The sequence below is a fragment of the Dendrobates tinctorius genome, unplaced genomic scaffold (assembly GCF_039654945.1).
Source record: "Dendrobates tinctorius isolate UK_male_01 unplaced genomic scaffold, ASM3965494v1 ptg000395l, whole genome shotgun sequence".
Classification (NCBI taxonomy): Eukaryota; Metazoa; Chordata; class Amphibia; order Anura; family Dendrobatidae; genus Dendrobates; species Dendrobates tinctorius.
The window spans coordinates 455902-468538 of NW_027362061.1; the positions used below are offsets into that span (position 1 = coordinate 455902).

General features: G+C 44.2%; 1 protein-coding gene across 1 annotated transcript; it reads right to left on the minus strand.

The window, feature by feature from the left end:
- Positions 1-257: 257 nt before the first annotated feature.
- LOC141076217 (uncharacterized) lies at positions 258-12304 on the minus strand. Its single transcript, XM_073563574.1, has 5 exons — positions 12083-12304; positions 11876-11999; positions 11695-11792; positions 11406-11496; positions 258-1574 (listed from the first exon to the last, which is right to left on the minus strand). The coding sequence occupies exons 1-5, from the start codon at positions 12302-12304 to the stop codon at positions 385-387; spliced, it is 1725 nt and encodes a 574-aa protein (XP_073419675.1). The 3' UTR covers positions 258-384.
- Positions 12305-12637: the final 333 nt, after the last annotated feature.

The following is a 12637-nucleotide window of genomic DNA, read 5'->3' on the forward strand; positions in this document are numbered from 1 at the left end:
CTTCAAGCCTACACAGCTTGGAGTAGGACAACATGTATAAAAAGGATGATGTGATCAAAATACCCATTTGCCTAATAATTCTGCACGCAGTGTACATCACCTCACCCTATATACTGAACTTTGGGGTACATGTTTTTTCTATTAGTCACCTACTGACTCACCTTAAGGGGGTGAATTATGGGTATAGTTTTACATTTGGAATTAATAAAGTTTAGTTTTATCCTTTTGTCAGCAAACATGAGGAATGACAAGAGACAACCAATTTAAGAAGATTCTATTTTGGTTAAAACTATTCCCACATTATGAACATAAAAAAGGCTTCTCCCCTCTGTGACGTCTCTGATGTTTATTAACAGTTGATTTCCAAGTAAAATATTTCCCACATTAAGAAAATGAAAATGGCTTCTCCTCTGTGTGACTGCTCTGATGGCGTTCAAGAAGCGCGTTCTGGTTAAAATATTTCCCACATTCTGAACAGGAAAAAGGCTTCTCCCCTGTGTGAATTCTCTGGTGTTTAACCAAATTTGATTTCTGGATAAAACATTTCCCACATTCTGAACAGGAAAAAGGCTTCTCCCCTGTGTGAGTTCTCTGATGCTTAACAAAATGTGATTTCTGGTTAAAACATTTCCCACAATCTGAACAGAAATAAGGCTTCTCCCCTGTGTGAGTTCTCTGGTGGATAACAAAATGTATTTTCTGGTTAAAACATTTCCCACATTCTGAACAGGAAAAAGGCTTCTCCCCTGTGTGAATTCTCTGGTGTTTAACAAAATATGATTTCTGGTTAAAACATTTCCCACATTCTGAACAGGAAAAAGGCTTCTCCCCAGTGTGAGTTCTATGGTGATCAACCAAATTTGATTTCTGGTTAAAACATTTCCCACAATCTGAACAGGAAAAAGGCTTCTCCCCAGTGTGAGTTCTATGGTGATCAACCAAACTTGATTTCTGGTTAAAACATTTCCCACATTCTGAACAGGAAAAAGGCTTTTCCCCTGTGTGAATTCTATGGTGATTAACCAAATGTGATTTATCTGCAAAACAATTCCCACATTCTGAGCAGGAAAAAGGCTTCTCTCCTGTGTGAATTCTCTGGTGTTTAACCAAATTTGATTTCCGGTTAAAACATTTCCCACATTCTGAACAGGAAAAAGGCTTCTCCCCTGTGTGAGTTCTATGGTGATTAACCAAATCTGATTTCTGGTAAAAACATTTCCCACAGTCTGAACAGGAAAAAGGTCTCTCCCCTGTGTGAGTTCTCTGGTGTGTAACAAAATGAGATTTCTTGTTAAAACATTTCCCACAATCTGAACAAGAAAATGACTTTTTTGCTTTAGGAGCAGTTTGTTTTTTATTGCCTCTTTTGTGACTTTGGTTTCCCTTAGTAGTCAGTAATGAATCAGAAGATGGGATCTGTTTCATAGGATCAGATGACAGATCTTTGCTGTGAATGGATGATGATATATCTGGAGTAATAGCAATCACTTCAGTTGTATCTTGTAGGATCTCAAGATCATCAGATTTAAAAATTGAAGATGTCAGCGGTCCTTCTGATCTCCTGGTACAGTCATCTGCTAAGACAAAAAACAATTTTCTTTAATAAAATATCATTGAGTTTTATATTTTTGAACATTTCTACTTAAATAAGTTGTCCACTACTGTAACTTTTTTTTCATAAATCTTGCTATTATGTGCCAGTAAAAACATCCACTATGTTTATTTTAGCAATATTACCTTTTATCATGCTCTAGCAGCACATTTTCAGTGCTGGCTCCAGCTCTCATCGGGTTAATCGACAACTTCCTTTCTCCCAACTTACTGTGCTCTAATACTACAAGTTCCATGATGCATTGCACTGGCCTGTAAGCCAGCACCTAGCACACCCACTCCAAAACACACCCAAACCCCTCCCTCCCCTCTCTTCAATCTGAAGCATCTTATTGTAAGGGTCTGTGCACACGTTGCGGATCCTACTGCGGATCCGCAGCGGATTTGGCCCTGCGGATCCGCAGCAGATTCTCCTGCATTGTACAGTACCATTATAGTCAATGTAAACCAAAAACCGCTGTGCACATGGTGCAGAAAATCAGCAGCATAAACGCTGAGGGTTCATTTCTGTAGCATGTCAATTCTTTGTGCGGATTCCGCAGCGTTTTACATCTACTCCATTATAAGAATCCACAGGTGTCAAAACGCAGGTGAAAGTCGCACAAAATCCGCAGGTAAAACGCCGGTCATTGTACCTGCGGATATAGCAAAATCTGCACGGAAAAATCCTCAGCACAATCCGCCACGTGTTCACATAAAACACATTGCAAGCATCATGAGCGCACACACACAGGAGCGTGCACAGACACAGACGTTCTTAATAATAAGTCCCCGTGTACACACCGTTATAGTGCTGAGAGCTATAAGGTTGTGTGCACACCGGGCGGATTCCTGGGCGCATTATTCCAGACAGAATCCGCAGCTGTTGGTAGAAAATGCAGGTGCGTTATTGATGCGTTTTTGATGCATTTTTTATGCGGTTTTTGCTTGTGAATTGTATGCGTTTTTGTAACCTAAATAAAGATATGTTATTTAACAAAAAAAGATTTGTGATGTAATTTCTGTCTGACCTCCTCTTTTACACTTGTCCAACCCACACTCCATTACACACAGATAGATAGAAAGATAGATAGATATGGGATAGATAGATAGATATGGGATAGATAGATATGAGATAGATCTATCTATCCATAGATATTTCCATAGATATTTCCAGATATTTCTATAGATATTTCCATATCCATGTTTATTAATGAACAATGTTTCATTTTAGAAAGTAAAAAAAAAAATTGCGTGGGCTCCCGCGCAATTTTCTGCACCAGAGGAAAGCCGACTGCCGGGGGCCAATATTTTTTGCCTGGGAATGGGACAATACCCATGGCCCTTTCCCAGGCTATGAATATCAATCCGCAGCTGTCTTCATAGCCTTTACTGGCTATTAAAATAGGGGACCCCCCAAAAAATGACGTGGGGGTCCCCCTAAATTTTATGCTGAGGGCTGATATTCATAGCCTAGGAAGGGGCCATGGATATTGGACCCCCCAGCTACAAATACCAGCCCACAGTCGCCCCAGAAATGGCGCATATATAAGATGCGCCAATTCTGGCACTTAGCCCCTCTCTTCCCACTCCCGTGTAGCGGTGGGATATGGGGTAATAAGGGGTAATAAGGGGTAATAAGGGGTTAATGTCACCTTGCTATTGGAAAATGACATTAAGCCCGGTTAACAATGGAGTGGCGTCAGCCTCTCCATTATTAATCTTATAGTAATAAAGGGTTAAAAAAAACCACACACATAAGAATAAAGTATTTTAATGAAATAAAACACAACATGGATATCATATTTTTATTTCATGCCCAGATCAAAGCGACACCCTCGGTCTCCTCTAATAAAAAGTAAAAAAATAAACAAACCGTATACTCCCTGTCCGGCACAGTCCAATTAATAACGAGTGTCCCACGACGATCTCCCCTATAGAACAGTGACATCAGGTGATGTGACCGCTCTATAGCACCTCCCAGTGGTGAACTGACAGGAGACAATGGCTCCTGCAGTGCATCACTGAGGTTACATGAGTTCAGGCTCTCACTTTCCACCAATGCTGCGAGAGAATTAGGGTTCGGGTTACGGGACCACTTTCCCGGCGGCGGAGGGATACACAGCGGATGATTACCTCCGTCTATCATTTCATTGCTGGGGCCCCTGGAGAGCGGTCGCATCAGCTGATGCGGCTGCTCTACACGGGAGATCGTCGTGGGACCCTCGTTATTATCTGGACTACAGCGGAAAGGTGAGTATAGGTTGCTTTATTATTTTATTTTTATTACAGAAGATCGATGGCTTCGGGAACTAGGTGATTGGTAAGTATATACTCTATGTTATGTGTTGTATGTTATATATATATTCTATATGTTGTATGTTCAGTTTGTGGTTTTTTGTTTTTTTTCACTTTCAACACATTAGCTGGATGATGGGACTACTTCTGTCCCATCATTGGCTAATGTGTCACTCACTGACAGTGTAGCAAGCATCACCTGATGGGACTTGTAGTACCACTGGATGATGCTTGCCTGCATACACACACACACACCCCCCCCGCACAGCCCCGGCACCGCCAGCACAGCACGCAGACTCCCCCGCACAGCCCTGGCAACACCCACACAGCCCGCCCACCCTCCCGCAAAGCCGGCAGACCCCCGCACGGCCCGTCCACCCCCTGCACAGCCAGCAGACAGCCTGCAGACCCCAGCACAGCCCGCCCACCACCCCCTGCACAGCAGCCCACAGACCCCCGCACGACCCTTCCACCCCCCGCAGAGCCGGCACCAGCAGACAGCCTGCATACCCCCACACAGCCCGCCCACCCCCCGCACAGCTGGCAGACAGGCCGCAGACCCCACACAGCCCTTTCACCTCCCGTACAGCCAGCAGACAGCCTGCAGACCCCTGCACGGCCTGTCCACCCCTCGCACAGCTGGCAGACAGCCTGTCCAACCCCTACACAGCCCCGTCACTCTTGATGGGTGAGGAGACAGACGCTGCAGAGTGACAGGGCTGTGATGTGTGGTGCAGCACCGCCCACACACTACTGTGACTCTTGATGAGTGACAGCAGTGTGTTGATACTGGGTCACGCCTGCTGATGATGTCACATCAATTTCCATAGTCAGGAAATTGACATGACATCAGCGGATGTTAGCAGCGGCTGTAGCCTGGCGGTCACATGACTTGGACTCAGCCGCCCGCATAGCGCCGCTCACAGGCAGAATTGGCAACGCAAGGTAATTACAAAAATCATTATGGGTCCCGGGGGGATACAATAGGGGGGGTTACTAAAAAGTAGTGGACAACCTCTTTAAATTGTCCATAAAAATGGCAAGCTATGCAAAAAACTTTAACCGTGTTGCATTTTGGTGCGCTCGGCGCACCGTCAACAGGACGCATGCGCCAGCAAATACATACCTGCGCACGGCCTGTGTACCCAATGCTAAAGATAGGATACGCAGGTCGCATGCAGCGTCATGTGCCCATAGGCGGAGCTGACCGGAGGAGGGGCGGCCATGCGCATCCCTCCACAGCTCCAGGAAACGCTAGTGTGAAAGTAGCCTTACAAGTGCTGCTGCCAAGAGCTGTGTCAGTCAGCGATTTTGCTGTAACGTAAAAAACAGATAAGGCAGGTTAGGGTTAGTGCTAGAGTTAGGGTTAGTGTTGGGACTAAAGTTAGGATTTATCCTAAAGTTAGGGATAGGGTAAAGAATTAGGCTTTTCTCAATTGCCTGCCCAATAATTTGGTCACGTCATGTCGTAGTTTTCTATTTACGAAAAAAAAAAAAAAATAACCCGTCAGTATTATAGTGCAGAGGAGGCTTATAAACTTTTATGTTCTGACAGTGAAGAAAGTGCAGTGTCAGATGGAGATGTGGATTTCGAGGGCTTTAGTAGCAGCGACAGTGATAGCTCAGAAATGAGCAGTGATTCTGGTCCATCCTCACACACAAGGACCAGTACAACAAGAAGGACAAATAGCGCTTCTGGAGAAATGTCTCCAACTCAGGGAACAATGCCCAGTACTAGCGCTGTCCCTAGTGCTCGTGAATTGGCGCACACCAATGTCCAAGGGGCTTTGCCTCTTGATGTAGCATTTCCCAGATGGGAGGCTTCGGATTCGGCTACTCCATTCATCCCTAATTTTAATGCCATTCCTGGTATAAATGTGGAGGTGGAAAATTTTGGACCAATTATTTTTTTAATTTGTTTATGACAGATAGCTTGCTAGAGCATATTGTCCTACAAATTTATATGCGTCCCAATTCATCAGCCAGAATCCACGATCCTATTATGCTAGGTCAAATTTATGGACACCAACTAGAAATTAAATTTTTTTTAGGACTTACATTCGCTATGTGTCTTGTTAAAAAAGCCCTGTTCAAGCCACCCCTATGTTTTTGCCGTTCTTCCTAGGACCCGTTATGAAATCCTCATGAGATTTTGGCATTTTAATGACAATAGTCAATGCCTGCCCAGAAATGCCCCAGAACATGACAGAATATACAAAATCAGACCCATCATCGAAGACTTGACAGAAAAGTTCTTAAAGCTCTACACCCCAACAGAAAACATTTCCATTGATGAGTCCCTTGTAAAATTCAAAGGAAGACTGCACCTCAAGCAATTTATTCCTTCTAAGAGGGCAAGGTTCGGAATAAAGCTCTATAAAATGTGCGAGAGTTCAACCGGATACACATCAGCTTTTCACATTTATGAGAGGAAAGACAGCCAACTAAACCCACCAGGATGCCCAACTTATCTGGGGACATCTGGAAAAATCGTTTTGAGCCTTTTTTTACAAAAAGGCTAAAATCTGTATGTTGACAACTACTACACCAGCATACCCCTATTTAAAAGTCTGGTTAAACATAACATAGGGGCTTGTGGGACCATTCGCAAAAACCATCAGGGGTTTCCACAATCATTGGTCAAAGAACATTTCCAAAAGTGGCAGTTAGGGTCTTTACACAATGGAGAGCTGCTTGTCCTTAAGTATAAGGATGAAAAAGATATTTTTATCCTGAGCTCGATCCACACAGATGCCACAAGGGCCACTGCAGACCAACAGGGATCCACTACTCCAAAACCTGTGTCTGTCAGTGACTACAACAAATATATGGGGTGTGGACCTTGCAGATCAGGTTCTACAGCCATACCAGGTATCAGACAAATCATATATCTGGTATAAAAAGTTAGTCATGTATTTGTTTCAGGTGGCCACATATAATTCTTTTGTGTTATACAAAAAAGCCAGAAATGCAGATACTTTCCTTCATTATCAGGAAAAGGTCACTGAAAATCTTGTTTTTGAAAATTTTGTCCCCGCCAATCCTTTAGAATCTGAAGATGTCAGAAGACTCACTGAGCGACATTTTATTGCACTCATTCCAGTAACTGAAACAAGAAAGAACCCCAGAGAAGATGTCGTGTATGTTCCAAGAAAGGAACGAGCCATGATCCCCGCTATTACCCACAATGCCCATCACTGCCAGCCTTATGCCTCCATGACGGCTTTACAATCCTCCACACAGAACCACGTTTTTGAACTGTTTTGACATTCAAGCATTTGGATTATTTAGTGACAGACACATTTGAGTAGAGCTGACTTAACAATTTCCGGGGGTAGGTGGGGGGAGGTCTCCAGAGACACAAGCTGGGCACAATATATTGGGCACTACAATGACATTTTTGCTCTAAAACTTCCACTACGTGTTTCTGGAAATCATCCATGTAGTGAAAATGGTCACTATATCCATAGATGAATTCCCAGAGGGGTGTCATTTCCAAAATGGGGTCACTTCAGGGGGAATTCTGTTGTTTTGGCACTTAGCGGCTCTCCAAAGTGCCACAACAGCAGAATCCTCCCTGAAGTGACCCCATTTTGGAAATGACACCCCTCTGGGAATTGGAAATGGACACCCCTTGCAAATTCATCTATGTACACCCATAGATTTACCTATGATGACCATTTACCTATCTACCTATTTTCCAATGTAAAATCTGGGGTTAAAACAATATTTTAGTGGTAAAAATATAATTGTTTTCTCTTCACTGCCCAATGGTATAATTTTCTATGGAACAGCTGTGGGGTCAGTATGCTCACTGCACCACTAGAAGAATTCATTCAGGGAAGTATTTGGTAAAATGCAGTCACTTTTGGGGGCTTATGCTGTTCTGGCACCTCAGGGGCTCTGACAATGTGACATGTCACCCACAAACAATTCCAGCAAAATCTGCAATCCAATATGGCGCTCCTTCCCTTCCAAGCCCTGCCATGCGCCCAAACAGTGGTTTAACCCCACATATGGGGGTGTCAGCATACTCAGGACAAACCAAAATATATATCGAGGTAAAAAGATTTAGGAAAAATTTTATTTTTTTTATTTCCATGGCTCTACGCTATAAACTTCTATAAAGCACCTGTGGGTTCAACGTGCTCAATACACATCTGGATAAGTTCCCTAAAGGGTCTAGTTTCAAAATGGGGTCACTTGTTGGGGGTTTCCACTGTTTAGGCACATCAGGGGCTCTCCAAACACGACATGGCAACCGCTAATTATTCCAGCATATTTTACATTCAAAAAGTCAAATGACGCCGCCATCGCCGGTGACATTTTGCTGGATGTAATTTTTTTCCAAGCCTCACAATAGCCACAATATTATAGGCATTATCAACAATAATATCAATGCTATTATATGCATTATGTAATAATGGGGGCAGGTCAGTGAGGGATCAGCGACCTGTCATAAGCCGATACAGAGGAAAATGTAATCAGAGCACCACATAAAGCCCCGCCCACAGCCCCACCCACAGGCCCCGCCCCAGAGCACGAGAATCTCATTACTGAAAACTACAAATACAGATTAAACAACAGTAAACCAGAGTTGAATTAATTTATGGTGGACCATTGGAGCTACTATGAATCCTGACCAGAAGATCAGAGAAAATAATAATAATAATAAATTTTATTTTTATAGCGCCGACATATTCCGCAGCACTTTACATTTCAGAGGGGACTTGTACAGACAATAGACATTACAGCATAACAATAATCACATACAGTAGATTATAACAAATACCAAGAGGAATGAGGGCCCTGCTCGCAAGCTTACAGTCTATGAGGAAAGAGGGAGACACGAAAGGTGGGTGGTAACAGGTGCCCTGATTGTATGGACCAGCCATAATGTTAAGTGTGTAACAGTACAGACACAGAGGGCTAATGGATGCATAAAGCATGTGGGAACATGATGCGGGGAACCTGGTTATGGTAAAACTTTTGGCTGTGCCACACAGGGATAGATTAGGTTAATGTGTTGAGGCGATAGGCCAGTCTGAATAAATGCGTTTTTAGGGCACGCTTAAAATTGTGGGGATTGGGGACTAATCGTATTGACCTGGGAAGTGCATTCCAAAGAATTGGCGCAGCACATGTAAAGTCTTGGAGACGGGAGTGGGAGGTTCTGATTATTGAGGATGCTAACCTCAGGTCAACAGCAGAATGGAGGGCGCGGGTAGGGTGGCAAACTGAAACAAGGGAGGAGATGTAGGGTGGTGCTGAGCCATGGAGGGCTTTGTGGGTGAGGGTAATAAGTTTGTACTGGATTCTGGAGTGGATGGGTAGCCAGTGTAATGACTGGCACAAGGTAGAGGCATCGGTGTAACGATTGGGGAGGAATATGATCCTGGCTGCAGCATTCAAGACAGATTGGAGAGGGGAGAGTTTGGTAAGAGGGAGACCGATTAGAAGAGAGTTACAATAGTCCAGACGAGAATGAATAAGAGAAACAGTAAGAGTTTTTGCAAAAGTAAGAAAAGGTCGAATTCTAGAAATGTTTTTGAGGTGCAGATGACAAGAGCGAGCCAGTGATCGAATGTGGAGGGCAAAGGAAAGCTCGGAATCAAGTATGACCCCAAGACAGCGGGCATGTTGCTGGGGAGTAATAGCGGAACCACACACAGAAATGGCAATGTCGGGTATAGGTACATTAGTAGAGGGAGGAAACACAAGGAGTTCAGTCTTTGACAGTTTCAGTTTCAGATATAGTGAGGACATGATATTGGACGCAGCGTTTAGACAATCGTCGGTGTTTTCTAGAAAGGCTGGCACGATGTCAGGAGAAGAAGCGTATAATTGGGTGTCATCAGCATAGAGATGGTACTGGAAACCAAATCTACTGATTGTTTGACCAATAGGGGCAGTGTACAAGGAGAAGAGGAGGCGGCCTAGAACCGATCCTTGAGGAACCCCAACAGTAAGGGGAAGGTGAGAGGAGGAGGAACCAGCAAAAGATACAGTAAAGGAGCGGTCAGAGAGATAGGAGGAGAACCAGGAGAGAACGGTGTCCTTGAGGCCAATGGAATGGAGCATAGTGAAGAGGAGCTGATGATCCACAGTGTCGAATGCTGCAGATAGATCCAAGAGAATTAGCATGGAGTAATGACCAATTGGTTTAGCTGTTAGTAGATCATTAGAGACTTTAGTGAGGGCAGTTTCAGTAGAGTGTAAGGAGCGTAAACCGGATTGGAGAGGGTCGAGAAGAGAGTTATCAAAGAGATAGCGGATAAGATGGGAGTGGACCAGGCGTTCCAGGAGTTTAGAGATGAAGGGAAGATTAGAGACAGGTCTATAGTTAGCGGCACAGTTTTGGTCGAGGGATGGTTTTTTAAGTAGTGGATGTATGATGGCATGCTTAAATGAGGAGGGAAAGATACCAGAAGAGAGAGAGGTTAAATATTTTAGTTAGGTGAGGGGTGACAGCAGGGGAAAAGGACTGGAGGAGATGTGACGGAAATGGGTCACTGATGCAAAAGGTTGGGCGAGAAGATTCAAGGAGCCTGCTTACTTCTTCTTCTGTTACTGGTTCAAAATCAGAGAGTGAGCTAGGTGCAGTGGGGGAGGGAGGACAGTGCATGGTATGAGGTGATTGGGAGATAATTTCCTGTCGAATCTGGTCAATTTTTTCTTTGAAGTAATTGGCCAGATCGTCAGCTCAGAGCTCCGTGGTTGGGGCCTGGACTCTTGGGTTGAGTAGAGAATGATAAGTGTCAAAGAGACGTTTCGGGTTATTGGACAGTGAGGTGATGAGGGTGTTGAAATAGGTTTGTTTGGAGAGGTGAAGGGCAGTGTTGTACGTTCTAAGCATAAACTTATAATGGATGAAATCTTCGTGTAGATTGGATTTTCTCCCCAGACGTTCGGCGCACCTGGAGCCGCTGCAGGAAACGTGTTTGCAGGGTGTGCCAGGGTTGTCGCCGTCTGCGTTGTGGTGTTCTATTTATAGGAGGTGCAAATTCATTCAGGGCAGTTTGAAGTGTTTCATTGTAATGCTTCAATGCAGAATCAGGACATGAGAGGGAGGAGATAGGGGCCAATGAAGACTGCAAGTTCTTCATAAGTTTCTGGGTGTTAATGGCCTGTATGTTTCTATAAGTCTGGACAGTGGGGGTGACCTGAGCAGCCTGGCAGTTCTTTATAGAGAAGATTGTGGTCAGAGAGCAGGAGAGGGGAGTTTGCGAAATCATCCACTGCACAAAGAAAATAAAATTGCTCCCCATTTCAGGAGAGATTGTGCAGTAATCTAAATTCCTTAGGATCAAAAACAATGTAATTGGTTGTAAGTTCTATAGAAAAGGGCTTTCACTGCCCAAAGTCATGTGAACAGTTTTGGGTGGAGGAGAATGTTGTGGTCTAGAGGCAAAATGGTGATCATGGTAAAACGGCCGGACTACACCACCGATAAAGCAGCCACAGCCGGTGACTGAGAGGAATCTGTGACGTCTCTGCATTCAGTGGTTACTACTCACCTGGGTGGTCATATGTGGGAATCTCCTCTTTACACCGCTCATCACCCCTCACATATGTCTCTGTAGTGTTAATATGGGTCAGATCTTCACCCTGAAACAAATATTGTAAAAGTCACAGACAGATGGAGAAGTCCCATCTATGATCAGCTCTAATCCTGCCATCTCCACCGTTCTCATTACACAAGTATAAAACATATAATACTGGGGGATAAAACAAGACTGAGCACAAGACCTTCACAGCCGTCTACACATCATAGGGGAGTTCTCCTGACACCTTCTCTCCATCTACCTGATGATCCTGAGGAGCACTGGGATCTTCTTGGTTACAGTCCTGTGGAAGAAGAGGACGGGGACATCTCTCTGGTGTTGTCCTCTTACTGGATAGATCTGGAGGAAACACATACAGGGACTGAATTCATTCTCTACATACAGATAATTATAGGCCGTGTGTATTTAGTCCTGTCTATTACCTGGAGATGTGAGGGGCTGGGGAACCTCCATTATGACGCTCTTGTACAGATCTCTGTGTCCTTCTAAATACTCCCACTCCTCCATGGAGAAATAGACAGCGACATCCTGACGCCTTATAGGAACCTGACACATACAATGATACCGTCATCCTCCTGATCCCTTCATAGTGTTACTGTATAATGTCCCAGCATTCCCAGCAGTGTCACCTCTCCAGTCAGCAGCTCAATCATCTTGTAGATGAGTTCTAAGATATTCTGGTCATTGATGTCCTCATGGATCAGGGGGTGAGGTGGAGGCCCCGTGATTGGGCTCAGGGGTCTTCCCCATCCCTCAGACACAGGGTCCTGACAGCGATCACTAGAGGTCTTCTTCACCACTGTGTAATCCTGGTTATGGAGAGACACATTAATAAATCTCACTCCAGACATTTCCAGAGTCCTCACCTCTCAAGTTCTGTCCATCTGTTATTCCCATAGATAAGAATGATGTAATGTGACGTCATCAGAATCTCTCACCTCTCCAGTGAGACGGAAGAGGATCTCTAGGGTGAGGTGCAATATCCTCTCCGCCATCTTGTCTCTGTCCATATCCATCCTTGATGGGTAAATCAGGAAAATTCTCTTCTGTAGAAGATCTTCACTGAGAGGATCCGATATTGTAGAGACCTGAATGAGAAGAAGATGATCCGATGTAACATCATAAGAATCCTGTGTAATAATACAATTACTGGAGATAATAAGGGAAACATATGAGGAGATTTA

Coding starts and splice junctions, on each gene's coding strand:
- LOC141076217 (XM_073563574.1), bottom strand. CDS start 12,304: ATGTCTGGAGTGAGATTTATTAATGTGTCTCTCCATAACCAGGATTAC. Junction 12,000..12,082: donor TTGAGCTGCTGACTGGAGAG/GTGACACTGCTG, acceptor TGTATGTGTCAG/GTTCCTATAAGGCGTCAGGA. Junction 1,575..11,405: donor TCCCACATATGACCACCCAG/GTGAGTAGTAAC, acceptor TTGTCTTAGCAG/ATGACTGTACCAGGAGATCA.